This window comes from Tenrec ecaudatus, chromosome 3 (assembly GCF_050624435.1).
Source record: "Tenrec ecaudatus isolate mTenEca1 chromosome 3, mTenEca1.hap1, whole genome shotgun sequence".
NCBI classification, from domain to species: Eukaryota; Metazoa; Chordata; class Mammalia; order Afrosoricida; family Tenrecidae; genus Tenrec; species Tenrec ecaudatus.
In genome coordinates this window covers 200,824,792-200,842,002 of record NC_134532.1, presented here as the reverse complement: position 1 = coordinate 200,842,002, position 17,211 = coordinate 200,824,792, and the positions used below count along the sequence as shown (strand labels likewise).

The 17,211-nt window shown below is 43.6% G+C and overlaps 1 protein-coding gene across 1 annotated transcript in view; it reads left to right on the top strand.

The window, feature by feature from the left end:
- Positions 1-6,104, top strand: part of LOC142442498 (cytosolic beta-glucosidase) — a 145,122-nt gene extending 139,018 nt beyond the window's left edge. Inside the window, exon 5 of the mRNA XM_075543593.1 lies at positions 5,902-6,104. Coding sequence (XP_075399708.1) covers positions 5,902-6,104 — 203 coding nt within the window. The remainder of the gene's footprint in view (positions 1-5,901) is intronic.
- Positions 6,105-17,211: the final 11,107 nt, after the last annotated feature.

The following is a 17,211-nucleotide window of genomic DNA, read 5'->3' as shown; positions in this document are numbered from 1 at the left end:
TCTGTCCAGCTTTTGGGTACATTTGAGCATCTGAGGTCATCGAAAACACCAAGCTTTGGGTCAGGGGCACCTCTGTCTCAAAATGACCACTTGGTTTTTCAGACCATAAGGAGGTCTTTTTGTGGTAGGTTTGCCCAATTCACTGCATCATTTGATTTAAAAAAATAATTTTGAGATTGTTAGCTTATTGTGCCAGCCTGGCCTATAAACACAAGTGGGATTAATTTAAGGGCAGAGAGATAAATGGCTTAGTGAGCCTCGCCTTTCTTGTCTCTCGCTCTTTCATCATCGGACCAGTGTGCGGCTGCCTTGCTTGTTCTGTGCCTCAATTTACAGGCTACAATACTTGTGGGATGCTTAGACTGTGGACTGTGTCACTGTAAGTTGAGATCCCTTTAAGACCACACAATTGGAATTTACATCTCTCGAGCTGGGGACTGACTGTTGGTGACCTGGCTGACTGTTGGTGACCTGCCTTGCTGTTTGCTGCCTGTGCCCAGATAGCCTGAATTGTTTTACAGAGGACTACCTGGTGGCCCTCAAGACTTGAAGGACTGCTAGTGTCTCACAAATCTCTCACAGGAGTGAGTTGCACTGAGCCATTTGTACTGCTTTATAATTTGACTTCATTTCGTCTGTTTATCTATCTATCTATCTATCTATCTATCTATCTATCTATCTATCTAATTAACAGTTCATTTCTTGTGTTATATATCTAACTATATATATATATATAATGATCAGCAATCTGTTTTTATCTCTCTAGAGAACGCTGTCTAATGCACATTTTATTGGTTCCTTGTACAGCTCTTATCACAATCCATCCATCCATCCATCCATCCATCCATCCATCCATCCATCCATCCAGTGTGTCAAGTACACTTGTATGTTTGTTGCCATCATCCTTCTCAAAACATTGTCTTTCTACTTGAGCCCTTGGCATCAGCTCCTCATTTCCCCCCTCCTTTTCCCATCCTCCCTCCCTCACAATCCCTTGATAATTTATAAATTATTATTATTTTTTCATGCCTTACACTGACCGATGTCTCCCTTTACCCAGTTTTCTGTTGTCCATCCCCCTGGGAGGGGGTTATATGTAGATCACTGTGATCGGTTACCTCTCTCTCTCCCAACCTTCCCCTTACATTCTTGTTATTGCCATTCTCATTATTGGTCCTGAGGAGTTTATCTGTCCTGGATTCCCTGTGTTTGTAGCTATTATCTGTACCAGTACACATCCTCTGGTCCAGCCAGATTTGTAAGGTAGAATTGGGATCATGACAAGGGGAAGCATTAAAGAACTCGAGAAAAATTTTATGTTTCATTGGTGATCTACTGCCTCCTGACTGGCTCATCCCCTCCCCATGACCCATCTGTACACCAGTTGATTTTTGACTTTAGCTTTAATGGGTGTTAATTGCTGACACAAGTAGAATGAGATTTCTCATAATTTCTATTCCCCCACATTTCTCATGATATGATTTTATTAGATCAGTTGTGATGATTTTCATTTTCTTTATGTTCAGGTGTAATCCACCCTGAAGGCTGTGTGTGCTATTTTGCCTTCATTTCAGCTTCGATCATTAGCTTCGGTCCAGCTGGTCCTGGCTCATCGTGATCCTGTGCCCACCTGAGTTTGTAGGAACTGGTGACCCTTGGATTTCCTGGGTGTATTTTCTATAGCACATTCGCGGGGTTTAGGTGTTTCCTTGCATCTGTCTACACCTGGCTGACTGTGAGCTCCTTCCTGTGGCCTTGTAGTTCAAAATGCTAAACTCTGCTTTTCTGACAAGTGTCATTTATACCTTCGTATGCTCAGGACTGGCCCCCAGTTCTATGGACTTAGGTTCACTTGGCCTCCAACTTTGGTTAAAGAAAGAAAGTGAATTCACAGAATTACTTTTCCATCCCACCAAGATTCTAAGCTCCCATACATCCTGGTGACAAGAGATGTGTCCATGGCATCTTTCCCGGCTTGAAGAGAGTGGATGATGAGAATCACGCAGTGTGCAGAACAGTGGTTTTGTTTCCCCCAGGGGTGGTCAGGGAGAAGGAATCTAACCATCCAGTGCCTCTACCCGCAGCCCTCTTGATGTAGTGGGTTATAAGTTGTGCCGCTCATGACATAGTCAGCAGTTTGACCCTAACCGCCACTCTGAGGGTAGAAAGATGGGGTTTTCTACTCACAAGGGCTGTGCTATTCTGCCCTCCAGGGTCACTCTGAGTCACAATCTACTCTGAACATGAGTGACTCTGTCCTCACTAGGTCGTTCTTTACCTGATCATCTGCATGAGGGAAACACAGATGTCCACCATATCCCTCAGGTAGTGTCATGTCTGCTGGGAACAATGAAATCATCAACATGTCCTTTCTCTGGTTCCTTTCCTTGCAGTCAGAGGTTCGTTTTTATGCCCTGGTCGAGCTCATGAATTAATCCCTTTGGATGGGATTGGTGTTGGTCCCTGGCAGGCTTCCCTGTTGGGCATTCACTGTACCAAAGGGAAGGGGGATATGCAGCTCTTCACACATCTCAGATTCTATTCCACGGCTCCAAAAAGAGGCTGTTCATTTCTGGTTTGGTATTTAGCTCTGATTGTCTTGATTCTTGAGAGATATGTCATCCATTCTTGAACTGGGTTTTTTGAGGGAAGAAGAAAGAGAGAAAGAACAGATCAGTCTTTTCAAAAATGGTATTATCCCAAGTTGGGAGGGGAGGAGTTGAACCTGGGAAGGAAGTGAGGTAGGAGAAGAAGCAGTATCTAGCAAATGTTTTCTTTCCTGTGAAGCTGAATATGTTTGAATGTTGTGTTTTCTATCTTCCCTGATACTTTATGTGTAAAAAAGAGCCAACCCAGCTGACTCCATTTCTGTCTTGAACTGCAGTTCTCAACCTGTGGGTGCAGTTCTCAACCTTTTGGGGTCAAATGACCCTTTCACATGGTCGCCTAAGACCATTGGAAAACACCTATTTCTGATGGTCCTAGGAACCGAGATGCCATTCCTCTATCCGTCTCCCATACAGTCCACTCACAGGCAGATATGCTGATCTGGCAAGAAAGAAGCTGTCTCAATCTTCACACTGAGCTGGCTTTTTACACATACTGTGGCAAAATGTAGCAATGTAGTTTACTGTTGTTATATTAAGAGTGTTACCCATGCTATGCCGTGCTTCAAGACAAAATTTCATTTATTTGTCATTAAAAATAAATATTTAACAACATATAATTACATAGTGTTTTTGTGATTAATCACTATGCTTTAATTATGTTCAATTTGTAACAATGAAAATACTTCCTGTGTATCAGATATTTACATTACGTTTCATAACAATTGCAAACTTTCAGTTATGAAGTAGCAATGAAAGTAATTTTATAGTTGGGGGTCACCACCACATGAGGCGCTGTATTAAAGGGTCTTGGTATTAGGAAGGTTGAGAACCACTGGCCTTGAGGGTACTCAGGAGGCAACTTCTAGACACAGCACTTTGCATGCCTTCCTGGACACATGTAGAGGGCATACACATCAATTTACCTGCCAGGGACCTTTTAACCGAAGAAGAATTGAGGGAGCGCTGATGGCATTGTGGGTTAAGTATTGGGCCACTAACCTCAAAGTCAACCATTTAAACCCACCAGCTGCTTCATGGCAGAACTAAACCCAAACCAAATTCAACTGCCATTGAGTCAATCCCAACTCCTCAGGATCCCATATGACAGAGAAGAACTGTCTGCGTGGGTTTCCAAGACTACAGCTCTTTACGGGCGTAGAGAGCCCTGTTCCTACTCTGCCCTAGATTGTCACTGGGAGTCAGGATTGATGGGATGGCAGTGAGTTTGTCTTTTTTTTAGAAGATCTAATGACTGGTTTTTGAATATAGGTATAGCACTTTTAATAAACCTGAAAAGACACAGAAGAATCCCAAAGGTAATTAGGGAACCTCTTACTTTGATGAATGGTTAACAGGAGGCTTCATTTGGATTGGGAGTGATACCCAGTACACTTCATATCTGGTCTTGTTATGTAACTGTTCACATCACCCATCTTATGTAAGCTTGTGGCTATCTAGCTAAAAAAAAAACAAAACCCTAGTTTTCACTTCCTTTCTACACTGGGCCATTACTGTTCGTACATCCTTTAGGTGAGATTTACTTAATTTAGTTTTAAAAAGAAAATGTTTAACCCAGAGACTCACAGGCCCTCAGAAGTTTGCCAAACCTGGATGTACTTTTAGACCATGGGTTCAATTCCCTGAACACAGGGATAGGGATGGGTAGTAAAGCACTCAGAGAACTCTCCGTATCTGGGCTTCCTATTCCAGGGCCTATCAGTGGGCTTTGATGTATCTACTAATTCCTGAAATTTTATTTAGTTTTTTTGTCCAGGCCTATGAACATTTTAGAGGAGTGTCGTCCATTGCTTTAACTCTTAAAGGGGCCAGGTGTCGCTCCGAGTCCTGGGACCGAGAGATGCAAGGGCCTTTTGTGCACATTCAGTCCAGGATGCAGACATCCCCAGACATGGTGCTTGGCCCATCTCATTCTGGCCGTTATTGTAGCAAACTCACTGCCATCAAGCCAATTCTGACCCATAGTGACTTTATAGGGCTTAGTAGAACTGCCCCTGTGGGCTACGGAGATTGTAAATCTTGATGGGAGCTGAAAGCCTCATCATTCTCCCACAGTGGGTTTGAGCTGCTGACCTTGTGGTTAGCAGTCCAACGGGTAACCCACTATACCAGGGTACACAGCTGCTGACTGAAAGGTCGGAGGTTTGAGCCTAGGCAAATGCACTCAGCAGTGAGACCTAGCAGTCTACTGCCAAAAAATCCAGCCATTGAAAACTCTGTGGAGCACAAATGTGCCCTCAAGTCAATGCTGACTCATAGACACCCGCTGTGGGTTTCCGAGATGGTACCTGTTTACAGGAGTAAAACGTCCAATCTTTCTCCCTTGGAGCTGGAGCTGCTGGTAGATTTGAACTACTGACCATGCAGATTACAGGTCAACACTTAACCACTAAACTACCAGGGCTCCATACAAAACACTACCACCAGAGCTCCATACAACACACACACACGCACGCACGCACGCACGTGTGCGCACACACACACACACTCACATACACACTTTCCTAGAATTAAAAACTGAATCTCGGTTTGATCATAAGGATGGAAAGTAAGCTCTCTAGCTTCCTCTGGTATTCAATTATCTCTGATTCCAACTAGTCCACTGGGACTCTGGGGTCTGGTAGCTGTGCTTAGAAGCTTGACTGTATCTCAGCTGCACACATTTCTAGGCTCTTGGAAGGAACTCTGTGTTTATGTTTCTCTGTGTCTAAAGTAGTAGGTGCTGCAAAACACACGTGTTGACTCAATGGATGAATGCATAAAAGTTCACCTAAATCAACTAATAACCAAATAACTAAATTAATATGTAGTCTAACTTCCTGAGGGTGGCCCTGTTTAGTTAAAGCAGAAAGGTGGAAAAAAGGATTGTTTAAATGGTATTTTTTTTCCTGTCCCAATGTCATCCTCTACAGAGCAGGAAAGGGGAGAGAGAGAGAGAGAGAGAGAGAGAGAGAGAGAGAGAGAGAGAGAGAGAGAGAGAGAGAGAGAGAGAAACAAAAAATACTGGAGCTAGACAGGATATCAATGACTTTGTGTTGGGTTCGTGAGGGATGGGGGAGCGGGGAGGGAAGGGAAAAAAGAGGACTTGATGCAAAGAGCTTAAGTGGAGAGCAAATGTTTTGAAAATGATCAGGGCAAAGAATGTACAGATGTGCTTTATACAATTGATGTATGTATATGTATGGATCGTGATAAGAGTTGTATGAGTCCCTAATAAAATGTCTTAAAAAAAACCTTCCTAGAAGTGGTAATCTTTCTCTTTTTCACCTTTCAGCTATCCAGCTCGATAAAGTCAATCTTAAAATGTACTGTGTATGGTCGCTTCTGGATAACTTTGAGTGGACCCAGGGATACAACAGCCGGTTTGGTCTCTTCCACGTTGACTTTGAAGATCCAGCTAGACCCCGAGTCCCTTACGCGTCAGCCAAGGAGTATGCCAAGGTCATCCGAAACAACGGCCTAGAAGGCCATCTCTAGAAGAGTCGGCTGGGAAGTGCCCATCTAGAGAAGAGCCCTCTGCTCTTGAAAAGGAGATTTGTGTTGATTTTTCACAGAACCTCAAGTTGCCTTTCTAATCAAAAGTTCTTACCAGCTGATCTGTAATTAAGAATTCTGAATATGTAATGCCTCAGGAAATGTTTAATGATGGTCTTTCATTTATTTGTATTTGGATCAATGAGGCTTTGGGAAAAAAATAAAGAATCACTGAAATTGGTTTTTCAGTTAAGAAATCAGATAGAATTTAGAACTTTTCAATTTAAAATCATTAGATTGTTTTTCACTCAAAATCATGTAAAACTTATGGGCTCATTATTTGTAACAGTCTAAGAGTAGACAGTATATAAGAATACTTGTGTATGGGCCCATTTTTCCTGAGTACATAATAGTAGATCTATCATTGCATATGTCATAATTTTTATATTGTTTCATGTAAAAAATAATCCAAGGTAAAAGTTGATCACCTTGTAAGAGTTCTTCACTTTATTCAACAAAGGAATGATTTGATCACCTATGTATTACAATGAACTTGATGGCATATTTGGCACATGCTTTATCTATCTCTAAACAAGGATCTCTTAATCTATGACTTTTTGAAAAATGACAAAAATAATAAATTAAACTGAATGACAGAAAAAGTGTTTGAGGAGCGATGTTCAGCAAATATCCGTACCTTCCACCAAAGTCATATCAAGTGAAAGGGGAAGTCATAAGTGGGGCCCAGTCTCTACTTTTGAGTGGTTTTAAAATGCAAGGTCCACCAGAACATCTATGGCACATTCAATCCATATGACACGTGAATGGGATGTTCGACAGTTCTCTAAGCACAGGAAGGGATTCATTGCATTAGTTGTTGACATCATTGTGCCTTATATGGAAAGGTTGGTGGTGAGTTTACTGGAAGCTTCTCAGAAGGGAGTCCTGGAGATCTACCACAGAAAGATGCCAGCCATTAAAAAGGAAAGGGGTCACATGAGTCAGAATTGACTTGAGGTCGACAGGATTAGTTATTGTTTGCTTGTAGTTGGAAATGTTGCTGAGCTTCCTCTTTAGTGGTAGATGGTAGATGAAGTAGTCCTCTGGACTGTATCTTCCAAGAGATGTTTCACATAGAGATATTGAATCAGACACCTCCCCATATACATATAAGGGGGGTACCCGCCAAGAAAGCTATAAAAAAAAACAAAAGCTCCTCAGGGTGGAATTTTCGCAGTGGCTTTTTTCATGCAAGGAAAGCACCGAGCAACTCACTAATTCACTCTGAGTTAGTGCACCCTGTGGCATCAGCTGGGAAGGTTCTCGATGGTCCCAGTGAATATTTTTGTAAAGACAGCTTCACTCGACCTCGTTTTATGTGATGGCTGATTTAAGAGGACAGCATGGGGCTGTGGCATTTTGTTTCCTGTTATGGAAACATGCTGCAGAAACTGTTGTGATGTTGAACACAACATACAAAGACAGCGCTATGGGAAACACTCAAGTGTACCAGTGGTGCTCTTGTTTCAAAAAGGTGAAATGTCTATTGATGACAAATCTCATTCTGGACATCCGTCAACTTCCCGAATGGATGAAAATATCAACTTTAGAGCATTTGGAGTTGATTCACCAGGTCAGACTGTTAATCAAGCTTTCTATTTAGAGGTTCTGAAAAGATTGGGTTAAGTGTGTGACAAAAAAGGCCTAATTTGTGGCACATGGAGGAGCAGTTTTGCCACCACAACCACATATCTGCTCACACAGCCATCTCAGTGAGCTAGTTTTTGACAAAAGACAACATGCCTCTCTTCCCCACAAACCTGACTCACCTGACCTTGCTCCATTCGATTTTCTTCTAGTTTCCACGAATGAAGAGGGACATGAAAGGACAGTGATTTTTTTTCACTGTTTTTAAAAATTTTTTGTGGTAAAACATTTTATTTTTTTAAATCTTTTTATTGGGGCTCATAATGCTCTTATCACAATCTGTACATACATCAATTGAGCAAAGCACCCTTATACATTCGTTGCACTCGTCATTCTCAAAATTCACCTTCCACTTGGGTTCCTGGAATCAGCTTGGTTTCCCTTTTTTTCCCCCGTCCCCCTCCCTCCCCGATCCTACCCCTGGTCCCTTGATAGTTTATAAATAATTATTATATCTTATCTTACACTCCCCGGCGTCTCCCCTCACCCGCCTCCCCATTGCCCATCTCCCAGAGAGGAGGTTACACATAGATCTCCGAGATCGAGTCTCCCTTCTACACCCCCTTTCCTCCTGGTGTCGCCACTCCCACCGCTGATGTTGAGGGGTTCATCTGTCCTAGATTCCCTGTGCCTCCAGATCCTCACTGCACTGCTGTACATCCTATGGTATAACCAGGTCCGCAAGGCAAGGTAGAATTGGGGTCATGATGATTGGGAGGGGAGGAAGCATTCGGGAACCAGAGGAAGGTTTTTAGTTTCATTGTTGCTACACTGAACCCTGAGTGGCCCATCTCCTCCACACTACCCCTCTGGAAAGGGGAAAAGGACAGTGATTTGATGACGTAGAAGAGGTGAAGAAAAAAATGATGGAGGTGTTGTCAGCCATCCCAACAGATGATTTTGAAAAATGTTTTCAAGAATGGAATCGCAGATTTGACAAATGTATTAAGTATAATGGAGAGTACTTTGAAGGTGATAAGGTGGTTTTGTAAAAAATTTAAATACATAGTTTTGAAGAAAAGTTTCATTATTTTTGGGTAGCCCCACACATTGTAGAGCTGCCTACGGTTGCTCTTGATGTTCAGTGCCCTCAAGTGAGTTCCAGCCCATGGAGACCCCCTGTAGGAGAGAACTAACCACTACCCAGTCCTTTGCCATCCTCACAATCATTCCTTTGTTCGGATCGCTCCCATCTCATGGAAGGTCTTCCTCTTTTTCGTTGACCTACTACTTTTCTAAACATGATGTCCATGTTTAGAGACTGGTTGGCCTTTCCTGTTGACATGTCCAAAGTACATGCGACCAAGTCTCACCACCCTCCTTCCAAGGAGCATTCTGGCTGTGCTCCCTACCCACCAGGCATACAGCTAAGTGGTAGGTATCCTCATTTCCATTTTATAGACTGAGAAACTGAAGCCAGCCTAGAGTGCAGCGACCTCCAGGGACAGTCTTGTTTCCTTCCTCAGGCCTGGCCCTGCTTTTGCATCTGCCCAGCTCTCCATCCAGCAAACCCAAATTTGGAGTGGTTGGAAGTGTTCAAATGAAAGGAAAACAGAAGCAAAGTCATGGGGTTGTTTGATGTTGGAGGAAATGGGAAGATGGTTGGCCATGTTCTTACTTTGCTTCCCTGGACAAAACCATATAGACTTGCTCATTCTCAGATTGGGGGCCCCAAGAAGATGCTATGCCTTTTCACCCAGACTTCAACATTGTCGTCCTATTCTGGATCATTTTCATGTTCATCATCTGGGTTTTGTTTATAGCCAAGAACACACAAGCAGTATTTTGGACAGAGTGAGAAAGAAACCTCAGTAGTAGTTCAATAAATGTGGATGCACTGGGGAAAATCATATTAAGATTAAAATGGAATACATAGGAAATTCTATTACATCTTTGCTACTGGTTTGTTATTTTTATTGTTCAATGAGACATTATCTCACAATTTGTGTTCGTTTAAAAAGCACATTCCCACATCTTATTTCATTCCTCTCCTATCCAGCCTGTCTTTTTCATTTTCACCATTTATCTTCTTTACAATTTATGTGCCCTCTTATATTATCTTGTGAGACAACTGAGTTTTCCTTTTAATTAGGATGTTGCTTTGAATATTACTTCTCCTACAGGGCACATTTACAAGTTTTACAACAATACAAATGAGCACTGCACTTTCGTTACCAAAACCAGAAAATTAATATTCACGCTGTAAATAAAACAATCTGTCACTTTGGCCTACCAGGTGAAATAAACATCTTAGCTGCTGGAGCCCACGATTTTGCCTTGGGACCTGCAATTTTCTGCTGGGGTTTAAATCAGCTTTTTTTTCCAGAGATGGACTGCAGTAATGGTGGGTCCCTAATTAGTCCGGTATATCAGTATTGCTATGAGGGTAAGTTAAAACCAAATGAATAGATAAATAACAAATAAATAAATGATAGGTAGGTAGGTAGGTAAGTAGATAGATGATAGATAATTTATAGTTAGGTAGGTAGATTATAGATAGATAACTCAATTTCAAACTCACTGTCATTGAGTCGATTCCTACTGATCATGATCCTATAAGGGCATAACTTCTTCATGTGTTTCCAGGATTGTAACTGTTCATGGGAGTAGGAAGCCTCATCTTTCTCCCTAGGAGAAGCTAGTGGTTTTGAACTACTGCCTTTGCAGTTAGAAGTTCAAATGTGTAACCATTACTAAGCTAGCTGGGATTAGATAGATAGATAGATAGATAGATAGATAGATAGATAGATAGATAGAGATGGATAGATAGATATAGATAGGAAAACAGAGAGACAGGTCCCTATGCCAAACCTAGAAATGCCTGCAGGATTTCAATTACTGTCATTCTAAATGGCTTGTATTAGCCTTTGAGAACAAGACTGATGAGCTTTGCCTGTCAGGGAAACAGAACTGGATCTCTTTAAATGGGAAAACAAGAGTTGTTAATTATGCTAAACAATCCATAGATACTGTACTTGGATGTCTTGAAGGTCATCTGAGGATTGTAAAGCACATGCTCTATGTGTGTGCTTTCTGAAGGGGAGCTTGGGTAGCACAATGAAGAATTGGACTCACTTGTATTCCTTCCTTCCTTCTTCTTTTTTTAAAAGGAGATGGTGAACACATGGCATTATCCTGGGAATCACTTCCAAGGGAATTGTTTTTCATTTTTTACAGGACAAATCTTTCAGACTAGCTTAAAGCATTGAAACAAACAAACAAACAAACAAACACATAGTTGCCCAGTTTTGTTTCGATGTGAAGGGCTGTCATGTTTATAACTCCTGTGAACCCCAGGAGGAATTTCCCACCTAAGTCCTTGATTGAGCAAGAAATTGGTGATTTTCATGAAAAAACAAACCTGTTAAACAGGAGGTGGGGAACCTTGGTGGCTGGCCATAGCATGCCAGCCAGGTCTTTGTGTTCTTGGAATGTGTGTTGGGCCCATTGCTTGTAATTATGTTTTATAAAATAGGGAGTAATGAATACACATGTAATATATTGAACCAAATTCCCCCATACCGACTGACCCCAAAGTAGATTTATATGATAACCCTTAAGCACTGATTCCAGTGCTAGGGAGGAAGTAAATAGAATTTGGACCCCGTTATTGAGAGAACAGCACATAAATCAAAGCTGATGGAATTAATACTATTTAATTGTGAGCAATACACAGACTCATCACTGAGCACAGGCTTTGAGACTCTCAGGTCCTCAGAGGGATATGACACAGAGTCCAAAGCAAGAGGAGCCGTAAGGCAGGAAACGAGGAGGGATTTTGACGTAGACACACTCTGTGGTCATTGTGAGAATTAGGCATGGTGGCAGAGAGAGCAGGGTATAAACCTCATATAGAATGGTAGCAGGTGATGTGGGAAGAAGAAATGGTAGAAGGATGGCAATAGACTCATGGGGAAGAGAGATGTCCAGTGAACACTCTTGAGTGTTTTCTGAGGAGAGAGGGCCTTCTGTCTCAGAGTTCCCAGGTATCGGCAGACCAATGACTGACTTCAGGTTGCCCTTACTTGAGTGACTATTGGGATCTGCTAGGAAGAACATATAATTGTCAATATTAAAAAGGCTGGGTCTGGGGTTAGTCCACTTGGATTTAAATCCTGGGTTGGCCATGTGCTAGCCAAGGGTCATTAAAGCAGCTACTCATCTTCCTCTTGCCTCAGTCTCCTCATCTGAAAAATGGACGCAATACCGAATCCTTTTTTAAGACTTCTGTGTAGGTTAAATAAGCTGATGGTTGCCACGTGCTTAGAAAAGTTTCTGGCATGTGATAAGGCCACAATGAATGTGAACCATTATTTTATGATCATCCGCACTGGAAACCTCTAGCTGCCACATCAGTCCATATTTATTAAAATAGACTATATTGTAAGACTTTATCTCAGTTACTTCGGACATGCTGTCAGGAGAGCCTAGTCCCTGGAGAAGAGCATCAAGCTTGGTAAAGTGGAGGGACAGAGAAAACGAAGAAGGCCCTTGGTTTATCCTGGTTGACTGGATAAACAAATCCAGAGACACTCATATCTGTATAAGAGAGAGGTTTATATCCCAAAGTCATTGTATATTAAGAAAACATCCCAACCAAGTAAGGATGAAGTCCATAAGTTCAATATTAGCCCATAAGCTCAATATTAGCCCCAAAGTCTGATACTAGTTCAGACATCCTTCTGCAGACTCACGCAGCACATGAAATGATTCTGAAAGCAGGAGGTTCACAGGCCAGTGGGTGGAAAGTCTTGTGGATCCAGTGGTGGTGGAATCTACTCAGTGCTGGCGTGGGTCTCCACGTGGCTCCTCCAGCTCCAGGGCTCTGACTGCCACTAGCATACGTCCATGAGGTTTGTCAACAGGAATGTGGAGCAGCAAGGGTATGCGTCCTGCCTCCAGAGAAGAAGACAGGAGTTCCCAGAATCCTCAGGAGCAGGCCATGCCCACACAGAGGCATCATTGACTTTTCTGATTGACAGGCTAGAATCCATCCTTTCACTCAGGATGACAGGAGATTATGTAACTACCATGTAACTACCACAGTCCTTGATAAAATGGATTGACACAGTTGTTGTAACAATGGATGTAAACCTATAAACAATTGTGAGGATGGTGCAGGACTAAAAAATGTCTTGTTTCATTGTACATGGGCTGACTATGAGTGGGAATGGAACAGACAGCACCTGACAACAATACCAACATACATTGTAACAGGGAAGTTTGGGCTGCTAACCACAGGGTCAGATGTTCAAATCTACCAACCGCTCCTAGAGAGACATATGAGGCAGTCTTCTGCCATCAATTACAGTCTCAGAAACGCTACAGAACAGATCTCCTCTGTCCTATAGGTCTTTTATGAGTTGGAATCGACTCGATGGCAGTGGGTTTTGTTTTTTAATTGAGATGCAATATAGCAGACAAGACAGTGCTTGCTTCAAACCTCTTCATGATTAGTCTAGAACCTAGGATGCTGTTAGATGCCCTCGAGTGGATTCTCTGTGTATCAACACCATAGGGCGGAGTAGAAGGAATTGCTCCATAGTGCTTTGTAAGCTGTGGCCCTTATGGGAGACGGGCACCAGGTGTTTCTCCGAAGGAGCCACTGGGTGGATTTGAACAGCTCACCGTAAGCACTAGAAAAAAGTGTGAAGTGATGGCAGTGTCACTGAGCTTCCTGAGAGTAAGATACCCTTTTCCTGAGCAGAGAGGGAAAACGCACTGGGTCTGGGTGGACCCTCTGGACCTTCATCCGAGCCCTCCAGGCAGTGATATGCTCACAGTGGATGAGAGGAGATACTGTGGTACAAAAAGAATATACATAAAAACGCAAGCAGAGCCTGTAGGTTCCACGCCCACAGGCCTTACTCAACTCACGTCACCACGATTGACTCCTAAGTCACATCACACACTTTGAGTGCCTTCCGACCAAGGTGCCCAGCCTATGGCACGGTATTCTACTGCCATTCACTAGGCCTTCAGTCTCTGACACTATTTTGCAGCTCTGAATAAGGTTCCCGCAGCTCCTTCCTCCAGAGTAGGCAGCCAAGTGTGTCTTCCTTGTCTGTTCTTAGTCTGGAAGCTCAGCTGAAACCCAGGCACTCAGGGTGACCCTGGTGGTATCAGAAAGACCAGGGACATGGCTTCCAGCACCACAGCCACCACAAGCCACCACAATACCACAGACGGGTGCTCCACAAGCAGACCAACAAGTGTTGAATTGACACAGTGGCTCAAGCCTAGGGACGGTCTGAGAATGGTGCAGGATCAGGCAGTGTGTCATTCTGTGGCACATATGGTTGCAGTGGGCCAGAACTGATTCGCTGGCCGCCAACGACAGCAACGACAGGAAGGTAGGAGACATCGGCACATCCAGGGCAGTGAGAGAGCAGTAGGCCGGTTGGGTGTGGAGGCGTCTTCACGGGTCAGGTCTGTTCACGTTAAAGAGAGTGTGGATGTGCCAGGACCGGAGCGTGAACAATCCCTGATGTTCTTCAAAGAGGCTGGGTTTTTCTCTTAGTGCAAGGTCGAAGATTTGAACGGGGCGGTAATGACTTATAAGAACCTGGGGTGTTGGAGTTGCGGAGAGAACTGTGGCAAAGGCCCTCCTGAGGGTGAGAAGTGAACGTCAGGAAGGGACTCCCTGGGCAGTGAAAAGAGTGGAAGAATGCTGCCGCTGACGCAAAGGTAGGGGCTTCATGTCACCCAGAGGTGCCTTGGAAGAAAGGTCTGGTGATCAACTTCCCCAAAAATCCAGCCAATGGAAGCCCTTAGGAATCCAGTTTCAATCTGACACATGAGTTGAAATCAAATTGACAGCAGCTTTTTTTCTTAACATGTAATTGTAATATATATATATATAATATATATATATTATATATATAATAGAAACTTAATATCATGTTAATAGAAAAATTTTTTATAAAAGCAACAATCTGTAATTTCCCTGGGAGCCCTGGTGGTGCCCTGGTTACAAGCTGGGCAGTTAACTGCCAGGGTAGCCGGTGGAAGTCACCCGCTGCCCTTCGGGAGGAAGATGGGACCTACGCTCTCCAGTCTGGGGTGCATAGTCTGTGGGTTGGAAACAGACTCGATGGTCCCTGACAACAGCAACAGCATGAATGACACACTCGGAAACAGGGCAGTTCTTCCGTGTTGCTGTGTAGGGACCACCAGGAGTCAACATCGGCTCGATGGCAGTGCGTTAGGAGTCGTTTAATGAAGCGTACTTTAACAACCGTGGCATCTTAGAGCTGATCAGAGCACCATACGCCCTGACACACATTTAGCCAAAGCATCATCTTTCAGCAGAAGATGCTACATTACCCCGAGGTCTCTAAAATAACAGCACAAAGCACCTCTGGGTCCTGCACTGTCCTCACAGTGGTTGCAGGCTCGTTGGTGAAGCCAGTGTCACCCGTCTTCACGAGGGACTTCCTATTTTTCATTGACCTACTACTTCTCCAGGCGTGATGGCAACTGGATTTTCCATATCTCACAACTAGTCCCTTTCAGAGCAGAAGGTGTGTAATCTGTTTTCTTCTTAGGAATGTCAATGTCAAGATTGTACATGATTTCCTTTGCTTGGACACCAAGCAGGGAATTTTGGTTTTGGATCCTGGACAGATGGGGCAACTACACAAGTGGCCCATGGTGTTGAATAACCCAGGGTTTGATCCTAGCTCTATCCTGTATAGTGCATGTGACTGAACTAGAGTTCAGATTTCTATTGTCCCCCTTTGTAAAGCGAAAATTAAAATAAAACTGTTAGGCAGACTAGCGCAGGCATGGGGAATGTCCGTTAACACATGCCCAGAGAGCCAAGCATGGGAACAAGGAGTGGCGCACTGCACATGCTCAGAGGCTCAGGTTTCCTGCAGGTGGGCATGGGTGGGCGCTAAACCTGGATTGGCCCACCTGGGCCAGGTGAATTCAATTCAGCCAATGGGGTCAAGCAGGGGTCATCCACCACACTTCCCCATGGAATCCTTGAAAAGGCAGGAGCCTAGAGTCTGGAGGGGCCATGGAGAGAACTTTGTCTGTGGAATGCTGAACAGCCTCCGCCAGGGTGCATGGTCAGGAGGAGTCCTATGGGTGCCGTGTAAACCGGAAACTTCTAACTCTCATAAAACTCACTTGGATCACGAACCAGGCATGAATTCTTTCTTGTGCATAGCCAAGGACCGAGGTACAGTACTATCTCTACGGAGATCTAACAAAACTAATAGTGAATGATCTGGGTCCTGTAAAATAACTCTAGGCATTGTTCACTGAATGGTCATTTACGTGGTACCTAAGGGACCCTGGTAATACCGTGAGTTAAGCATCAGTCTGGTAGGTGGTTCACCAACAGACAGGTGGTTCAAACTCACCAGCCACTCAGCAGGAGAAAGATGAGGCTGTCCACTTCCAAAAGTCTTGTGGTGCAGAAACCCTCGATCGGGTTGTTGAGTCAGAATGGACTGGATGGGAGTGAGTTTGGTTTTGATTTTGTTATTATTATATTAGATGTCCGTGGGTGGCAACAAATGCTGATTTGCATAGCTGCTCAATGAAAGATTAGAGGTTTGAGCGCAACCAGAAGCATATTGGAAGAAAGATCTGGTCATCTACTTCAAAAGAAAAACAACCCAGCAGTCATTCAAAACCCTAAAAGACACAGATCTGCTGGGACGTATATGGGGTTTTCACAAATCTTCTGATTTACCTGGTTTTATCATTGCTGTTGTCTGTAGATTGTCATGCGACGTCTCTAAAACTCAAGAAACAAGATTTAACAGTAAGTTCTTGCTGCTTGATTGCCTTCTTCCCATTTCCTTCCACTTGCACCAGCGCAGTTGAGTTGCTGAAAGGATGCTAGCAACTTTAAAGTTTTCTTTCTCGCGTTTCTTCAGGGGAGCCTTGTTCTTCAGTGCCCTAGAGTTCCAATCCAATGCTTAGTTCCTCGATGCTTCTTCCAGGTCCACCCAGCCCAGGGGAGGAGGGCTGCTTTCTGAAGGGTGACTACCTCCCCAAGCCCACTGCCTGTGAAGCAATGATCTCAGGGCTGTCCTGCTTCTAACAGGGTTTGCCCGTGGACAGCACGTGTCATTTTGAGGGCCATGCTTCCTTGTCAGGCAGAACTGAAAACCTTTTATTTGTCATTTGAGTATCAATCACACAGTTTTCCATTCTCCTGTAACTGTGTCTCTCCCCCCAACCTCCCTTCCTAAACTACAATCCCCAGTTCATATTACTTGCAAAGACTGAGAACGGCTTTGTTGCAAGATGGCACTCGTGAAAGGCTTTGACGAAGAACGCATATTTATATTTCCCCTCCCCTTTCTTGTTTCAGTTTCTTACAGTAGAAAAGGCCCTGGAAAATCCTCCAGATTTTCTACGTTCTGATCAGACTCTCTATTCT